Source organism: Columba livia, chromosome 5 (genome assembly GCF_036013475.1).
Source record: "Columba livia isolate bColLiv1 breed racing homer chromosome 5, bColLiv1.pat.W.v2, whole genome shotgun sequence".
NCBI classification, from domain to species: domain Eukaryota; kingdom Metazoa; phylum Chordata; class Aves; order Columbiformes; family Columbidae; genus Columba; species Columba livia.
In genome coordinates, this window is record NC_088606.1 from 39,297,925 (window position 1) to 39,317,856 (window position 19,932).

At 38.1% G+C, this 19,932-nt stretch overlaps 1 protein-coding gene across 9 annotated transcripts in view; it reads left to right on the forward strand.

The window, feature by feature from the left end:
• PSEN1 (presenilin 1) overlaps positions 1–19,297 on the forward strand; it is a 29,160-nt gene extending 9,863 nt beyond the window's left edge. For all 9 annotated transcript variants that reach the window (XM_065064483.1, XM_065064485.1, XM_021287275.2 and 6 more), the window contains 9 exons: positions 524–780; positions 2,036–2,177; positions 5,883–5,950; positions 7,646–7,866; positions 10,104–10,202; positions 11,432–11,518; positions 12,373–12,546; positions 14,689–14,807; positions 15,104–19,297. In XM_065064483.1, coding sequence (XP_064920555.1) covers positions 524–780; positions 2,036–2,177; positions 5,883–5,950; positions 7,646–7,866; positions 10,104–10,202; positions 11,432–11,518; positions 12,373–12,546; positions 14,689–14,807; positions 15,104–15,259 — 1,323 coding nt within the window. In that variant the 3' untranslated portion in view covers positions 15,260–19,297. The remainder of the gene's footprint in view (positions 1–523; positions 781–2,035; positions 2,178–5,882; positions 5,951–7,645; positions 7,867–10,103; positions 10,203–11,431; positions 11,519–12,372; positions 12,547–14,688; positions 14,808–15,103) is intronic.
• Positions 19,298–19,932: the final 635 nt, after the last annotated feature.

The window sequence follows — 19,932 nt, forward strand, 5'->3', positions numbered from 1 at the left end:
CACAATACCTTGTGAAACTCCATTTTGCTATCTGTTCTAGTTAGTGTACTATAGTGGGAGTAGCATGGCAAGGAAAGTAGAAATTTTATTGGGACTTCTGTGGAGTTAGGTTCATAAATGTCTGTTTCTAACAGGTATAGTTAATTCTTGTCAAACTTTGAGTAATCTACTGTCATGCACCCTTGTATCAACTGTAGTTTGGATCAAGGGAAAAAGATGTCTTTATTCAGTTTCTTAAGTTCTCCTTCGAGGAAAGGTGACATAGGCTGTTAGATGTAATCAGCCCTACTTTCAGCTGCTGCTGCTTTTAGTATTAATGCTTCTAACACAACCCTGTCCTCCCATTCTTTTGATGACTCTGTAGTGCAATTAATTACTACTGTTTAAGTCCTTGCTGTGGCAAGTTTTCTTGACAGTAAATGCTTCTTTACACTTTTCCCCCTCAAAATCATCTTTAGCTTAGTGTACAAGAGTATGATTGTGGGTAGTTGCCAAGGAAACTTTTTTTTTTTATGTATTGCAGAATGACAACAGTGAAAGACGTCGCCATGATAATAGTGGGCGCAGAAGAAATGACAATCCCGAGTCTGAGACCAATGGGCAGCCACAAAACAACATTCAGCAAGTGGTGGAACAAGATGAAGAAGAAGATGAGGAGCTGACACTGAAATATGGGGCAAAACATGTGATTATGTTGTTTGTACCTGTCACACTTTGCATGGTAGTCGTTGTTGCAACCATCAAGTCTGTCAGCTTTTATACACGCAAGGATGGACAGCTGTATGTATCAATTTTTTTCCCTGTCTTTTCAATGGACTCAGATAGTTTTATTTAATCTCTATTGCTCCAGGAGTCTAATTTTAGTAGTGAAGTCCCTCTCGCTTCCCTTTTCCCCTCCACTAGCCCTAAGATGGTTTTGTTTTATTCCTTCCAGAAACCAGACTCTGTATTTGTGGTTCCCTTGACATTTATTGTCTGTCTGGTGACCAGTTGGCATAATGTTTTGGTTGTTACTGCTTGATTAAAATCCTAGTCCTCATTTTAATAGTTTGTTATGCCCTCTGGTATTTATAAACTCAATACTGAGCCAAAGCCATTTTGGTTGTGCTCTGCTAGAATACAAAGATTTTGGAAAAGGGGAAAAAACCTACTCATTTAAGTGAAGTAACATATATGCCCAGTTCTAGTTTTCCTGTGCTGTTGGATAAAGAAATGGAAATGCGAGAGGATGATAGCTTTATGAGGTTCTTTTCTGTTGCAGTTACAGAAACTTTCCTGGCAGGTTTACTGTATAGAATTTTTGGCAAAACACTAATCTTGCCAAAAAAGTCCTTTCAGTGAAAGCTGATTTGAGAGAAAGAAGACAAAGGAAGAACACTGCAGCAAATCAGTCTAAATGTTCCAAGGTGAAAACGTTTAGACAAAATGATTTGAAGTGTGTTTGGCTTTGAAATGTTTGTATAATATAAGCGTGTCATAAAATGTTTCAATAAAACACAAAAGTTCTTTTCACTATGAAAGTCGTTGATTAAAGAATTATTTTTCTGGAGATTATAGTGTTTTCTGCCATCTCCTGTGCCCCCTAATGAAGTAATTTTTTCCCCAGGTTGTTGTATTACTCAAAGAAATAGAGAGTTGCATCCATAAGTAGTTTTGTTGGAATCACTGGGGAACTTTTCATTGTAAATCCAGTAGATGCTGCGCTCGTAAAGATCTGGGTGCACTAATAGTCTCATGATCCGTAGCATGCAAGTCGTATCCAACAAGGTGGAGTTATCATTTTTGTTTGTTTTACAAAGTAGTAAATAGTAAGAATGTAAGAATGTAGGAAAGGGAAGTCTTTGAAGGACGTTTTTTTTTAAAGTTCGCCTAACATGATACTATGCTGCATTTTGAATTTTGTCAAAGTAGAAAATGGCTGTTGCTTTTACAGCTCTTAATTGAGAGATTACTGCAATTTCATTTGATGTTGGCCTTGCATATTGGAAACATTTGTGCATTCAGTGGCATTTCAGTTGGCTCTTTGTTGTTCTAGCATCTACACTCCTTTCACAGAAGAGACAGAGACAGTAGGACAGAGAGCTCTGAATTCAATTCTCAACGCCGCTATCATGATCAGCGTTATCATTGTCATGACCATACTTCTGGTTGTGCTTTACAAATACAGGTGCTACAAGGTGAGTACAAATATAATTGACTTTAGTAATTGTGCTAGTTTGGTTTATCAGTACAGATTATCAAGAATGGAACAAAATGAAGTATTGTCAAGGATGAGTGAGCGAAAGTAGCAGATATGGTGATTCAGTTCACTGTTTAAATTTTGTGGCTTCCGTTCCTTTGACACAAGGGGGAGGCAAAGGCCAGGTGCTAACTCGTCTGGCTGTTTCCTTGGTTAGAATTCCAGTGGCATTGGTTCCTATTCCTGTGAAATGTACTGTGTACTGAAATCTTTCTGTGGTCAAGAACTACAAAGTGGAGACCTGGTCCCACGATTTGAAATTGATTTGAGGGGCTTTTCAAGGGCTCCCCACCCTGCCCCCAGTATAGAAGTCTCCCAGCAGTGTGGTGTGTATGTACTCTCTGTACTGGCCAGGCAATATCCTTATAGCAAACACAGAGACTCTAAGGCTCTTTTGTGAAAGACTTAAATAATGATGTCATCGAGGCAAGTCCAGGCTTAGCATAAATAATTGCCATGTCACCTGCCTGTGAAGAGCTGTTTGTGAAAATTCCTGGATGTCTTTTGATCTTAATGACCCATTTGACAAGGCTTAGCCTAATAAAACTTCTCAGTGTAAGCTAGAACGTTGAATCTGTTTCATATTTGTAAAACTGTCTGTGGGATCTATGCAGTGGCCCAAAGCTTTGCTCTGTTTTGGTGTCAAGAGGGAAAGGCGCTTTTGGTCTTCATGACTGTGGGTGAAACCCCTTTACAAAGTATCTGTAGAGCAACTTGGGAAATGATTTCTACCTTAATCTGCATACAGCTTGGAATAGCGGTTTTTAAAGTATGGACCTTCTCTTTTATCACATTCTGGTGTTAAGTCTGAACTGACAAAGTTTTCTTTTTAAACTGTGAATTCTGTTAACTCTAATGAAGTCAAACAACTGATGTGCTTCAGCTGGCTGCCTTGGCAGCCAGGTGGTTCTCCTCAGGTGCTGAAGGCATCCACTAGTTTTTTATCAAGCTTTTCACATTTCTGGCTTCCCTCTTGACTTACAAAACACTGCACGTTCTCCTTACAAAAAAAAATCGTACTAAAAATTAGAATTATTAGGCAACATAAATTTCCTTTTCTTTGAAAATTAGTTATTTTTAAATTATTTTCAGAATGATAGAGTATTTCTATGCTGCTGTACCAGAGTGCTGTAAAATGTATTACCTGCCCGTTGGATTCTATTTTACATGCAGGTCTATAGAATGTAGTCTAGATTATTGAGAATTGAATTTACAATGAAGGGATGTTAGGCCTCCAACTGCTAGTGATAATTTGCTTATATTCACAAGATTATTACCTGAAAACTCCACCAAAGAAAGAAAATACTATTTTAGCTTTACTGCTGTTAGTTTCCTGTGTTTCTCCTATATGTGATAAGTTGAGCATGGTCCTGATTCTAGCCCTTAAATCTAACCAGAAACAACATCTTTGAAGGCAATCCTATTTGACTAGTTTTTCTTTTTAACATATTTTATTCTATGCATTCTTCTTTGTTTTAGTCTGCCTAACCAAAATCTGGCTGTTGTAGCTCATTTTAATTATCTGCATTCTGCAGTTCTTAGTTTTTATCCAAGTTGTAGCAGGCAAAACTGACTCTGTAGCAGCAATTAATTAGTGTTGAAGCTGTTGTCAAGTGAAGAATGAAAATTCTTTAATTAGAAGGCAAGAAACCTATCATGGTATGCTGCTAGGAAAACACTGCCCGAAACTTAACAAGTAATGCTTTAGAAAAGTCACTTGTATGAAAAGAGACTGGTGATCTGAAAAATGCTATAGCAAATGAGATACATACCATGAAGAAAATGAACATCTGTGTGTAAAATGCCAGCTTGTGTCAACTCTTGAAACTATCTCCTTTAGTACTGTTGACAGGACTTCTGCAAAATGTGTGTAAACATTTGCTGGACCATGGACGTGGTGTTTGACATTGTTGGCATTTTACTCTTTACTAGAATGAAACATTAGCATTCCCATTATTTTCTTAAGTGGTAAGAAGGTTTAAGAGCTTATACTGCAAATAGAACACAGAGAGGCAGAAGTCTTGTTATAACTAAGAGAAATGACACAGCTTCTTTTGCCATTTTCTTAATATGGTTTCAAGTAGTTTTGCAGAGAAATAAAATTACTGTTAGGTCACCACTTATACATATAGGTAGCTTTACAAGTGGTTTGGAAGTTGGATTCTGTTTCAGGTACCTATCAGTCCGTGGATTTAGTAGGTTGTGGTGTTTCTTCCCCCCACTTGCTATGAGTGGTGACAGGTTGACAGACTGAGGCAGATACTTTGACAGTTTTCCTGCAGCATCTCTAAAGGCACCATACTTTTTACACGTAGGGAAGTCTTAAGTCTTTTTGAGAATACACTAACAAATATAGAAAGCAAATCTTAGATTAGCAGGTTAAATGACAGTTTTTGTTAGGTTGAAGGTTAAATTTGAACTTGTTTTAAAAGGCAGCCAGTTAAGGATGAGAAAGGATGTTTCAAAAATTACTGAGATTTAAAAAATGCTTATGAAAAGTTTAGTATTAGATTAAAGGTACTAAATTACTACATGTAATAGCTGGATTCTTAATTTGCTGGAAAGTCCTGGTTGCCTCACGTGAATGTGATCCCTTTAGTCTGTGTGCATATGGGCTTTACTTTTAAATTAACTTTTGCAAAATATTTCTAAAAATATAACATAAGATGCATTCTCCTGCACATCTTTCAGAAGAAGAGTAGTAGATAAAACAATTTCTAAGCAGTACTTTGTTCTGGCGTACATACATAGCTAATTTAACCAGTTAATCTTCCACTGAACTTGTGTGTTCGAAGCAGGATTTCTTATACTGGTTAAATTTCTAGACCATTGCTTCTGACTGGTTATCTACTTGCAATGTTGGGTGTGGCTTTATGTATATGATTCTGTGCTGGCAATTTGACAAATACATGTTTCATTCTCAATTCAGAGATCACCAGAGTTACAGGGCTCTTCAATCTTAATTTTTAATTTTGCACGGTAAGGTACAAGAGTGGGGTGCGCCTTCGTCAGTGCAAAGTCTGAGCACTTATCATTTCCAAGTTTAAATCTATGCATGTCCCCGCTAAGTACAATCCTGAGCTGGTTTTTGTTAAATTGTTGGGCATGTGTTTCTGCTCTCATGTCAAAATTAGGGATTACGTCTATAGATGACTGACAGAGAACACAGAAATCCTTGTATAGTGATTCATTGATAACATGCTAATTCTGAATTCCAACAGATAAGCATTGAAAGTTTTTCTATATTCCAGCATTTAATTCTGTAACTGTATTCTGCAAATGATTCGGAATCAGAGCAGACTTTTTAATTGCGCAAAAATGAATCATGTTTTCCATCTGTGTTAAGGCTGGATACTTCTGCTGTGTTATAATGCCACTGTTATCAGAGTGGCCTAAAAATATACACATGGTAGTTTTCATTGTATAGAACCTCTACTGAAAAAAACAAAGTGCATATGTGTAAACCGAAATACAATAACGTGTATAGATTAAATATGAATTTAGCAACAACCAAATAGAGAGTTATCTGAATATAATTTTCTTGCTTTAATCAAAACGGAAAATAACCTTAAAAGCATTTTTAAGTAGATACTAAATATCAAATCTAAAAAAAAAAAAATGTGTCTTGCTATCTTTTTTCCAGGTGATCCATGGCTGGCTTATCATTTCTTCTCTTTTGCTGCTTTTCTTTTTCTCATTTATCTACCTGGGGTAAGTGGATTAAAGCATTAATATGCTATTTTTCATGTATCACTTTGTTTCTGTATGTATTTATTTTAGAACTAGCCCTTGAATCTTAACAAGAATGATAGTGAGTAAGCTATTGCAATATATTTTTTAGTTTTCTCTAGGTTCATAGAGTACACATAAAAGAGAGATTTAGGGGTTTGTAGGACATTTGATACTGTACAGGAGCCATCCATCACACACGCATCACCAGAATAAGCAGTCTTCTCTTGGGTAGTGTATTCTGTCAGCGTATCTTCTGACTCATACTACTCAAGGGCAGTTGTTTACATCACAGCTTTGGTGGCAGGCTGTACGTGCAAAGGCTGTTTGCATGGCGGTGGCAGTAAAGGATCAGCAGGAGAGAACCTGCTCTCTCACCAAAGTATATTCAGTGTTATTCTTTTCAAATTCGGAAGCGTACCTTTATCCAGACATCAGAGGAAGTTGTACCTAATACTCAGTATTCTCTAAAACGGGCATCCTGACTGGGGTTTGTAACTAGAGATATGCCATGAAATTATTATAGTGTGTATATTTTTGTACTGCTTGATGATTCTTCTCTTCGAGGAAGTGTGTTTAGTTTGATCTCCAGGGAGAGAAAATGGTGTTCCTTCAGTAACTGATTTTTACCTGATTTTTTAATAATGACTTTTGAAATACAAAGCAATGTGTGGTGCACCAGTGTGGTGCAGCCTGGGCGGAGACACATTGCCAGGCTCACTGCCTTTGGGTTTGGGTTGGAGCTGATACTCTTCCATGAGCGTGTGGACTGGAGGCTTTCCTGATGCTCTGCTGCCTCCCAGCAGCTCTGGCTTCCTTCTGCAGAGGTGCAGTGAGCCAGAGGTGAGTTTGTAGACCGATTATGCGTGATGGCAGTAAGGGGGCATCCTGTTAACACACTACATCTCGAAAGCCAGCTAACAACTACGGAAGACAAATTTCCTGGAGGAAAGCATTATGTAAATTATGAGATTCTTGGTAGCTCGATGAGTTGGTAGCACTGGAATCTGCAAAAAGCCACCGCAACCGTTTCTTTCCAGGATCAGTGCAAATCACCTGTGCCTTGGTGACAACACATTTGTCTATTTTGGTTTGCTACTTATTGGGGATGTTAATTAGTTTCTAGTGTTTGGTGTTACAGAGTGGCACGGTTCATCCAAAATGAAAGCTTTTACTTTACTGTTTGTGGTAAAGAATAAAATAAAATAATCATGCATATCTTACTTTGAAGCTAGCCAAGTGTTTTCTTCCATTCCACAGGTGGCAGGTAAGGCGAGAAAGATCTGTTTGCATGCCTCTAAAGGTCCATTATAACCTCACAAGTACTTATTCTTCTGATTTTTAAAAATCATGAGCAAAATCAAAATGACTGGTTTTGCAGTTGTGTCCTTTCCTGTCAATTTCTGCTTTGAGAAGAAAGAGAACATGAATGAAAATTTTCAGAAGAGTGAAAGAGTTGGTGTGAAACAGACACTGGTAAAATTATCCACTTTGTGAAGAACAGTTAAGTACTAATTAGAGATAGAATTTTACATTTGTGCTACTGCATTGAATATGAAAATTGAAAAAAAAAAGAAAGAATATGCTGAAGCGGGCATCTGTAACTTGTTTCCATTGTTTTAGGCAAATACAGTCCATATAATTTCCTTTTTTTTTTTTCTCTTTTTCACTTTTTAGTGAGGTTTTTAAGACATATAACGTTGCCATGGACTACATTACAGTGGCGCTTATAATCTGGAACTTCGGTGTTGTGGGAATGATCTGTATTCATTGGAAGGGTCCACTTCGGCTCCAGCAGGCATATCTCATTATGATAAGTGCTCTCATGGCCTTGGTGTTCATTAAGTACCTTCCTGAATGGACTGCGTGGCTCATCCTGGCTGTCATTTCAGTGTATGGTAAGGTCTGGGGTGAGCTATACTAACCAGTAATATGGTGGGAATTTCTTCTGTTCCCTGACCAGACCTTAAAAAAAAAAGAAAAAGTGTGTGGATAAGGTGATTACAGACTTCAGAAGTAAGATCAGGAGCTAAATGGAGATTGGTCCCCTGCTGCTAAGGGCTTTGTGTGACTGTGTGATGCCATCTTCTTTCATGTTTACTGGATTTTGGAGTTTCTTTGGGGAGCAGAATTAAAGGAATTCAGAAGAGGAGATAAGAGGCCTATGTTGCAATTTTGATCTCTTCTGTGAAGTTGGAGAGCTTTTGGCTTCTCGTTTTCCCCAAGAAACCTTGGAAACTATTGTATGCTCGGAATTCAGGATCTTCTTGTTTGGGTACAGTCCCATATAGGTACAGATCTGCCCGACCTACAAATTGTTTGGACTTTTGGACGTAAAAACAACACCCTGATCCATGACTGATAATATAACGAGGAAGCGAGGAGGGATTAAAGGCAGTTTTCTTTGCTCAAAGTAATTTTACAGTTGAAAGAATATAGCTGTGAGATCTGTTTCCCTGATTTTTTTTTTTAATAAAAATAAAATTCATTTGAACTATTGCATATTACGCTTTTTCAGAATGACTGAGAGTTACCGAGATGCAGTTTTTTGAAAAAGCTTTAGAGGGCACTGGATACTTTTAGTAAGAAAATGACTCTATATCCCAGATACAAATTTAGTTTTCGGGCAAGACTAAAACCCAGTTACTTAGACATAATTAAAACATTATAGCTAAGTGTATCTATGAAGATATGCTAATAACTTGATTATTTCTTTTTTAAGCCTGTAAGTGTGGTGAATGTGTACTCTGAAAGTAATAATGAAGACTGAGAATCTGTCTGGTTGTAGAAGTTGCAGGGGTTAATAAGATCTGATTAGCTCTAGTAGGTCGGTGTGCTCCTCAGGTATCCTCTTCCTTCAGAGGGAGGAAAAATACCCCGCGTGTGTGGGCTCATGGATCATAAGGCACATTAAAAAAACCTTCCAATCCCCCCTCCCCACTTCCACTCCTTTTACAACTGCAACCAATTGAGTATTCCAAGCATTCAGCCTTCATTCTGTGGTTGCAAAACAAAATTACTCTTCAGATTGTATTCCAAGGCCATAACTTGGTTGTTTTGAGTAAAGGGGAGGTAAGATTCAAAGCCTGTGACCCCATGCTAAGAATTCTTTACTTGAGCGGGACCAACAGTGACCCTCAGGTATGGGCAGCCTGCTCCGTGCAACATGCAGCTCCTGGCAAGTCACCTGCTCCTTTCGGTGTCAGATTTTATTTCAAATGAATTTAAAGATATACAGTGAGTGGACAACTGCAAAAGTTAGTAGCAAGTTTAATACGTAAACATTACAGTTTTCTGTCCAAATATGCAAGACGAGGGAAAAATAGCAGAGGCTGTTTGTGAAGTTGCAAATTTAATTAGCAAACCGTCAGCATTCAAGTGAGAAAGCAAATGGAGCATCTGATGGATCAGATTATCTTAATACTGTTCTTTGATCTGTATGAGTAACTTGTACAGTCGCCCTATTTTGTAAGTGATTGCTTTTCAGTTAATTTTCACTTGTTCACCCAGTTTCATATACTGTCCCATGAACAAGAATTTAGGGAAGCAACAAAAAGCTTCTGTTTTTTTCTTATGCTAAATATGCTTTGAACACTTCTCAGATCTATGCAAACACAGCATTTTTCCACAATGCTTAATAAAACTGTTTTTTTTCTCTTGAAATGCACATTCACTTTTTTCCCCTCTTTAAGTGGGAATAAACTGGTAGTCATGCCTAATTCATAGAAGTTATTTAAGCCTCACTTACCTGTTGTCTTAAAATTTGTTTTAGCATTGAACTTGGGTTAAGAAAAGCATTGATAGTAGAACAGAAGCTTGCATATTTCCAAGGTGTTAGTTGAACAGTAGCTTTTATGATTGCTTTCAACTTGCAAGTGAACATATAGTTGCAAATGTGGAACACCACATTTTTTAAAATTTGTATGCACATTACAGTAGAATGTAAAGCAGGTTGTACAAGTGAGAATATTAAAAAGTATTTCTGTAGGATACTGGCTTGTGGCCACAGGCTCTCTCAGAAGTCTATGTTCAGGATAGCGTTTTACTCCATTACCAGTCTCTGCAAGTGTTACAGGAAAACCTTCTTAAAAGTATGTCTGTGGTGATGTAAGATTTATTTGCTCTTCATTTCCAGACCTGGTTGCTGTCCTGTGTCCTAAGGGTCCTCTTCGTATGCTGGTTGAAACAGCTCAAGAGAGAAATGAAACTCTCTTCCCAGCACTTATTTACTCCTGTAAGTATATTTCGTTAAATACTTGCACACTTAGGATCACCCACTCAGCTGAAGTGATTTTTCTCAGTTTTCTCTTGTTTTAACATGATACTTGTCGGATGGAATTCTTAGTCTGTTTACTTGGGCCTCAGTTTTCCTTTCACTGTGACTCAAAAATGCGGAACATCATCTGGTTAAGATCTTTCAAGATAAAAACCAGAAAACCAGCATGTTTTGTTACAAAATACGAACAGAAAAAAATGGTAGCACACCTTGGTTTTTCCAAAGTAGTATGTTCTTGAGCTGTGAATCAAGCCTATTCAAAAGGAGTACTTGTTTTTAGAAAATACTTATCAGCTTTCAATGCTTAAATAACCTGTGTGTTACTGGAAGGAAAGGGAGAAATTGCAAGGCAGAGATTCTTTTACAGAGCTATTTTCTACAGGGCTTGTCTTTTTGATAGGTTGTTTCTCCCTGCCTTTGCAAAAAATAACCTACTGAATGCAAATTGCTGTTATGAGCTGTGTATCAGTTGGTACATAATTCCACTGCTTCTGAAGTTCCATGTTGCAAATCATAATCATAGGGATAAACAATTGGTTAACCATAAGTCATTATGCCTGAAAAGCAGGAATTGTGTTGTGGGACTGACTGGCTACCTCAGGGACAAGTTAACTGGAGAAAGGAGAGGGGTTTCTGTGTCTGTCACTCTTGCTGTGTTTTACTGATACTGCTCGCAGCAGCCTGTTCTGTTTTGTGGGAGGAGAGGTTAATGCAGAGAAACCACAAACTCAAATTAAAATGCACCATTTAAGTGTGACAACATTTCATTACCTGCAGATTGGAAATTCTTTGTGGTAGTAGGGGCAGAGAACAAATGACTTTGATGCAGATGCTGCCTCTGATTGAAGTTACCTCAGTACCAGTCTTAATAGACTTTTTAACTTGTGGCTAATTTTCAGAGTGGGCCTCACATACAGTAGGAACCTCTCTGGCAACAGCTGTTGCCATATTTTTCATGATCTAATAAGAATAAAACTTTTGTTCACCAAAATCTGTAAACACATGTTGTAACTGGTACTGACGGTGTTCCAGATATTACTGTGCTTTAACGAGGGTAAAATTGCCTGTTGCGAAAGATAGTTCAGGGAGCAGGGGAGAAAAAGCCTGGATTGATGCCAGTGCTATCTCAGAACTGCAGACATCTGAGGATATTATTAGCTATGCCTTTTTTTCTTTTTGCCTAATAGCAACAATGATATGGCTTGTGAACATGGCTGAGGAAGATCCAGAAGCCCAACGGAAAGCTACTAAAAACTCCACTTACGATAAACAAGGTGAGTCTTTGACAAGCCTATATAGTTGTCATTTATTTGGAATACACGTTTATGGAGACTTGGGTTTTTTTTAGCTTTTAAAGTGGCCTGGTTGCTGTAGAAGAGTGGAAACATGGAGGCCTAATTAGGAATGATGAATCTGTCAAGATTTCAACAATTGCTCACTTACTGTGCAGTTATTGTTCTTGCATTCATTTTTCTGAGATCCTGAATGTTGGTGGTGAAATGACTCTCAGTAAACAACTATTGACTGAGATCAATTTCTTGTCAAATTGGGATAATGTAGTATAATACTAGCTCATTTATGTTTGTATTAAACACAAGTGTGTCTAGTCCTCTTGGCTGTGCAGCCAGTGTTTAAAAACGTGGGCTTCTTTTGTTTACATGTATTATTAAAGCAGAGCAGGGTTTCTGAATTTAACATGCCTGAAGGGGTGTATGTATATGTAACTTTCAGTCATTTTTTTTATTTTACTGCAAAGTTAAGCTGTCAGTATTGACTGAAAAAGCTAATGAAGTATTACATGATAAATTATTCCTTAAACTGTGATCGTTATTTAAGTCACCACAGAACTTCCACTCTGTTATGTCGAAGTACTCCTGAATCCTAGGGCTTGAGTGCAGCGCATAGGTGCTATGGCTGCAGAGTGCACATTGCCTCCTGGTTGTTTAAATAAGTACTAAAATCCTAAGTGAGAATGTCTTGTAATAGCGTGTGCCCACGTTAGATGTTGCTAAGTATTATGGAATACCTGTTTTTATTTCGTTCTTCTATGATCTTACATGTGGAGAGATGGTCATGTTTTTGAAGGCACATTTTTGAAGTAAATCTTAAATGCCTGTCTTCTTTTGAGCTCCGGCAAATCAGACTCGGAATGAAGATGCTGAAGCAGATGATGGTGGCTTTAGTCAGGAATGGCAGCAACAAAGAGACAACAGAATAGGACCCATTGAATCAACTCCTGAATCACGTGCTGCTGTTCAGGCTCTACCCAGTAACTCTCAAACCAGTGAAGACCCCGAAGAACGTGAGTGTGGAATACTGTGTCTGAAAGACTTAGCAACTATCTGCAGCTAGTTAGTCCTAGTCTTAGTCATCCTGAGTGCAGAGGTGTAGTATGCTGTGAGCTAATAGTAAACTGAAGAGCTGCTCTTGCTCATGATCAATACTAACATGTCCCCTAGAAACAGCTGAAGCTGCTTTTTGGCAGGTTTTCTTTTTGCTGGAGCAGTGAGTGATATTGGCCAAACTGATCTTCAGTTTTATACACAAACTCAAAACTTCAATAGCACAAGCTGCTTTCAGGCCATTATGTAGCCTTTTGCATTAGCTTCTGTCTTCCACACGCATTGTTCTGCTGTGTATCACCTCTTTTGGATTTTAGACCCTGTAAATGTGGTCATTAACTTTTTTTTGCCTCAAGATTAAACTACTGTAATCCACTCTGCACAAAGCAATGTTTAAAACCTAATTGGAGGCTGAAACAAATGCACAAGGCCATGGGCTTGCTTATTTTTCTCTAGCATCTTGCTGAGGTGCAGTATCTTCGGAGAGCATGTTACATCAATACTCAAATCTGTTTTAACAGACTCATGATTTCCAGTTGGAATTTAAGCTGCTATTAGATTTGCAAAGCTAAATAAATTGGGGTCTGCCTGTCTAATAAACAGCTCTCCCCATGTGATGCTGCCATATTTAGCAGGTGCAACTGCTTTCTCTGATTCTGTTGCTCCTCTGTTTAAAAATAGAGACACTTGTACTTTAAGAACAATTTTGGAATTTATTTTGTCCCAAAAATTCCAAATTCAGTGTGTGTTGCAAATCCGTTTTCGTTCTAGAGCTTAGAAAAATAACATAAAGATGCAAAAATTGTAGGATTTGAACTATTTTAGTTAGTTAACTGGTTAACTAAAATTCTTGTCTGGCCAGACTAAGAATTTTCTCCCTCCTGTATTCCTGCAGCAAATAGTAATGACAGCTGTGCAGCGATCCAGTCAGACTTGTCAGCCAGCATTAGCTTACTAGAAATTTGGAGAGCTCGCTTGTGCAGAAGGAGTTATCTAGTAGTGGCCTTTGCTTATTGTTCTGTCATCCTGAAAGCAAGCACCCGAATTTTGTTTCAGCAGCTAAAGGGTGTTTTAGTGCTTAAGAGCTTTTCATGAATGCACTGTTCTAGGCCTTGTATTGGAAACCTGCTGAAAGAGAGTAGAGTTGGCTTTTTGCTTTTTTCTTCTCTTCTTTTTTTCTTTTTTCTTTTTTTTTTTTTTTTTGATCGCCCCCTTCTTTCCCCCACCAGTAGTCAGCCACGTATAAATATCTCTTTTGATGCTCTGAGTTCCTCTTAGAACTCTGAAGTGAGTTTTGGTCTGGACTGTATTCAGGTGACAAAGTAAATAATAGGGCAAATGATAACAGCTGGTGACCTAATGTTGGCCTCTCTGACTGAGTATCTTGGACTAAAAGCTCAGAAAGTGAACTGGCAATCAGGAAATCTTTGTTACTTTGTTTTCAGAGATAACGTGCTTCCAGAGTTGTTGCTAACATGGTAATTACTATTTAAAAGAATAAGACATTAACTTGTGAGTTTTCCTAAACCTCACAGCTGGGACTAAATATGTTGGTTTTTTACCTCTGTGATATGATCTGTGATTACACACAAGTTGCTTTTTAGACCTACCTTAGCAAGAATTCTGTAGGAAAATTGGGAGGACAATGCTATATTTTTCTGGGTATGGGTTTCTAACTGGCAAATAAAACATCATCTGCAAGTAAGCGACTTCTTTTTTTTTCTCCTTCATTGGCCAGCTTAACGGAATTGTACTTCGATGTTTTGTTGGACATGACAACCAAAGTGGACACCCGCCCAACAAATCTAGTTACAAATATCTGAGTTTGTATATACTGCATTTGTATGTACAGACTAGGAATACAGAAAAAAAAATCTCATTATAGGATGAATTAATTGGTGTAATGTTCCTAAACCATCTTGTTACACAAGATCTTTTTCTTTATCACCTGATTCAGGAGTGGTACCAGTTTTGAAAATAAAATGTCCTGATTAGAAAGTCTTGTTGATACTTAATGTAAATCTGTATTATTCTCTGACAATTACTGATAGGTAATATTAGTAGACTGATACTTATTGTTGCTATATATTCACTTTTTGCAGGAGGAGTAAAGCTAGGCTTAGGAGACTTCATCTTCTACAGTGTCCTTGTTGGCAAAGCCTCTGCAACAGCAAGCGGGGACTGGAATACAACTTTAGCATGTTTTGTAGCCATATTAATTGTGAGTATAACGTAATATCATAATAGGCATTGTTTCTGTTGTTCATCAGGGACAAAGTTGTAACTGCTACATTTTTTGTTTGGAGTTCATTTATTTGGTGGTCTGACTGAAAACTGATGAGGGCTTCAGCTGTGATTTTCATTGACTGTAAATCCATCACTTATGCCTTTAGTTTAGGAATGCATGCACTGTACCTTGTATTTCTGTGGGATTAGTGTTTATGTGATCTTTTGCTTGTCAGAGTTCCCTAATTTCTCCCTGTGTTTTTGTTTGTTTGTTTGTTTTCTTCCCCTCAGGGCCTGTGCCTTACACTTCTGCTTCTTGCCATCTTTAAGAAGGCCTTACCAGCTCTTCCAATCTCCATAACCTTTGGGCTAGTTTTTTACTTTGCTACAGACAACTTGGTGCAACCCTTTATGGACCAGCTAGCATTCCATCAGTTTTATATCTAGCACACTTGATGCTGGTATTCTATGGATATTTGTAGCAAATCGGGGAGGAGTAAAAATGTTTTTCCCTCAGTTCTCAAGTGAAACTGAAGTTTAAAATTCAAGATCCCGAGCCTGAATCATCACAACCTCCTCCGATGTGTTTTGGTTTGGTTGGTTGGGGGTTTTTTGTTTGTTTTGTTTTTCCTGAGACAACTGCTGCACTGGGCACCATATGAATTTTCCTGTCTGAAAGTGGCTTCTTCCTGATGGCCAGTCTAAACCAGATGTTATTATATCAGAGGTAATCTGATGTAGATATCTCTGGTGAGGACCACCAGTGTGAAAATTGCTAACACTTCCACCAGCAACATGATCTCCTACCACAGGTTGATTACTTTCACAGCATTAAGGGTGCTCAGGACTTCCTTGGTGTTAACAGAGGAAGCTGACAGATCCCATGGAACTTGTCCCTGTAACCACTTGGAGAGGGAGAACCCAATTCAGACTTCTTCGACAGTGATTTTTTTGACAACGGAGTCCTGGCTCTGCTTTGTGTAACGAGAAAGGACTTTGTAGGAATCGACAAAGGGAGAAAGTACTGTCAGTCTGGGAGTTCTCCACCACATCATATCCTCTGTGCCTGAGTGTGCTTGGTGTAGTGAATTTAAAAGTTTTGTGTTCTTTTTTTCCCACACAGGAACTAGAGCCTCTTCTCAGTTTTAACACTTTGTATCCTCAAGCATGGAGTGCACCTTCTGTACACCTGCTGCAGTTTATGTAGCTACTTAGACCTGGACTGAATTATTTGGCATTAGTGGATCACAAAGTCCTAATTTGGATCTTAAATTCTAAAAGGTTAATAAACTACATTAAAAAGCAATTTCAGGACTTACTCTTTGTAATCTTGCAAGTCATTTTGCTAGAACACCATTTCAAACCCTGCGTTTGAGAATAGTCACTAACAGCATGGATTGCATTGTTGGTATAAGTTCATTTTTTGAAATTCTTATGAAATAAGTGGACATTTGCAACAATCCCAGATGGACTCTTAGCTTGCCAGATCTAGAGGCCATAGTGCTATCATTAGCACTTCTACTACATCACTGAGATTTTTCTCTTCAAAAATACGGTTTACAATTTTGTTGACCTGAAGTATTGGTCACTCAACCATCTAACACCTCAGATTAGACAGGGTTGTTTTTTTTTTTCATACAGTATCTTTATTGGTGAGGATACTTAAGTTAGGTGAGACATAACTTAATGTTACCCAGGAGCAAAATTTGTGGCCCTCTTCACTTTAATTACCTCTTCCATGAGGAACAGAAGATTGGAGGCATGAAAGACAACTCAAAATCACTGCAAAGAAGATACAAGATTTTGAACTTATTAAGAGAAAAATCATTGATTCTAACCTTAAAACTGCTAAACTCTGTTTCCTTCTTCATTTGAAAGACCTCGTTTATGAATAATTACTTGGAAATGAGACTTGTGTGAGATGAGGTTGCTTTTGCCATAGGCTCTTACTCTGTACAAATAATTTTTTTCGGAGGGGGAGGTACAGGGAGTGGGTACTACTGATGGGCATTCCATTTTACTTGCATTTTGATACTAGAGTCCTTGCCAAGTAGAACAACTGTCAAACTCCTGAGGCAGACTCCTTTTGCTCTTTGTCTGGGGCTTTGTTTCAGTGCCTGTAGATTCAAAGGACGGAGACATCACAGATGCTCACCAACCATTGCCCAAATAAGGGAAGAAAGGCTGTGATGTGTAAATCTGCTTTAAAGCCAAGAAAGGCTTACTTTGATTGTCCTTGGAAATGTCTGTGTCTTTTCCAGTATGACTTGCTAACTGTAGCGTTAGCATTTACATTTGCAGAAGGTATATTGTCTGTCTCCTCTAAAGTACTTTTATTCATCTCATTTGTGTGCTGATTCATCGTGGATAGCATTAATAAAGTAACCATATCAAAAATGCTTACACTGACTTTTCCAGTCAACCTTGCTTGTGTTTTCTAGCTTAAGTCACTGTTCCATATTTTGCTGCAATGAAACCTGACTTAAAACAGGTTGTTTTGGCTTTTCTGGTGTTTTTTGGTTTTGTTTTTTTACAAGACCTTGGTTATTTTTATACTATTGTCACTTGTCCCCTTCCTGAGCATTATATCTAAGAAAATCCCTTGTGTGTTTTATTTGGTGTCCTAACTATTGTTTAATCATATAAAACAGGTTTGCTAAGAGTTGGCATCACTAGCATCTCTGTGCATATCTGAGCTGACTCCCAGGGAAGAGTCGTTACATAAATGCAGCAGTCATCTTTATTGTTTCGTTTTGGTTTAAGTATGCACCATGGGAGCACCAGCTCCATTAAGAGTTGTTTTAGAATCAGTAGAAATACACAAAAGCCTCTCCACATACTTGAATGAGTGTTAGATGTACAACCCAAGAAAGAGCTTAGAATCTTCAAACACTACATTGCCAGTCTTCCACTCTCCAGAGCTGCTTCTGCTACCCTGAACTTATAATTTATGAGCTAGTGTGGAGTTACAGTGTTGGAGACTATAAAATTTATATTCAGAGAAACTGTTCAAGTTTATATATTTGAATCTGAAAATGAATTCAAAATCTGCTGTTCAAGCCCCAGCCAATGTATGTTAAAGTACCCAAAGTCCTGTGTACCCCTTCAAAAACCAGGATGAAATTTTTTAGATTTGCCCTTTTATGCCAAGTCACAGTAGCTTATGTTCTAACTGAAATCTTGCAGCTAAAGATCATTTCAGTACTTAGGTCCATAAGGTTCAGTTGAGAACAGGTTTTGCTTGCATTCGGGTTGTTACTAGGTAAGCGTGAAGGTTGTGTCACTTTTCTCTCCTTTGTCTTAAAACACCAATCTCATTTGAGATCGTGAACCATTTCAGCTTGGTTAGCTTGGTATAACTGAAGGACTTACTGAGATGTAGTCTGCATTTTTGAGTTTTTCTTACTGTTAAATTAGAATGTTAATGGCAGCATGTTAGACTGTAGCTCTGAAAGAACCCTTGTGTGACCCACCTAGCTTGATTCATCCCTTTTGTGCCCAAGCAGACCAACTGGTAACTTGTGTGACTGCTTCAGGAGTCACACTTTGAAACTGGGGATCATGAGAGCTTTCTCTCTTCTTTTTCAGCTTACAGTAATGATTAGTCTTCTTTGGCTAAGCTTCAAATAAATAGATGAGAAAACATAATACTGAGTTACAGATTTGCCTGAAAATCAGCCACTTTCATTTCTCCTTTGTGTGTGTGTGTGTGTGTGTGTGTTGGAAGGCGTAATCCAGAGCAAAAAGACTCCTTACAGCAAATGTGTATTATACTGTCATATCCATGTACGGCTACTGTGGTGGCACTCAAATTCAAATGTCATCGGTGTGAGGTGAGTCTTGAAGGTGCGCGTGTGATGCTGCAACATATTCCGGGTGGTTCTGACTGGGCAGATGATGACTTCTTCGAGCCAAATATTCAAGGGCTGTGCTCCACTAAAAACAGCTGATCTCAGTGTACAAAGCGGACTCTGACTATTTCAGGCATAGGAGACTGGTGCTTCTTGGTTATGTAGATATATATCTGTACCTATAGAGATGTAGATATGTATAATATGTGTTCTGGGCAAATAGGTGACAACTGTTCTGCCATTAGTGCAGTCAAGAATTAAATATGCAGAAGTATCTTTTGGGTGGATGGTACTGTATAAAGAAACTTCTCAAAATGCTTTATTTAAAAAAATTACTTTTGGCAACGATGCTGTTGAAATGAATTTAATAGACTGTGGAACATGTCTGCACTGTGATTGCATCTCGGTGGTAACTTGGTCATTGGAAATGCTGAAACATGAACTAGAATGGAATTCTTTTACACTCAAAGCATTTGCTGTTTTTTTTACAAACACTGGTTTGTACATAATCTGAATTGAATGTGAATGTTTTTTTAAACACCTTTCCAGTTCTTGATTAAATACTTTTTTGATAGGTTATTGCAAATTTTCCTGTATTTGTCTAATTATTAAAATAAAACTCGCATGGATCCTGGCTTATCTTGCCTTTACTATGTTATTTTAAAGCCATCACTTAAAGCTGTTGGATGCCTAAACACTGTAGCTGGTTTATTCAACTTTTAGTGATTAAGATTCCTGTTTTAGGACGCTGAAGTAGATGCTTTTTCCCAGCAGAAGAGCTTCAGACTGATTTCTGTAGAAGTACTTTCTTCTAAAAGCTAATGTTGTGTTCATTTAAAGAGTCAGTCAAAGCCTCTTGCAAAAGCACCCATAAGGTATAATAAAGGCGTAAAAAAATATGGGTTTATACTGAAACACTCACTGGCGCGATGAAGATCAGTGTTACCCATGAAAAATGCATAGGATGCTGAGAAAGAAAACACTTCATGAGCAGTAGTGTGTGGTGTTATTTTGATGTTGATTTCATATCACTATGATTGAAAAAGAGCTTTTCCCTAGCAGCACTTTTGTTTTGGAGAAGTATTTACTGCAAGGTTCAAATTTGTCTGAGTTGACTGGCTGCCATTAAAGACGTTTCTTTAGGGGATTGCCTTGTCTCCGCATGGAAGACCTGCAGAAAGGTTCATCCTGACAAGCAGAAAGTCAAGCAGAGGTGGTAGGAGGCCTGCACAGGTGAGGAAGGAGCTCCTAAGTGAACCCACCCAGGAA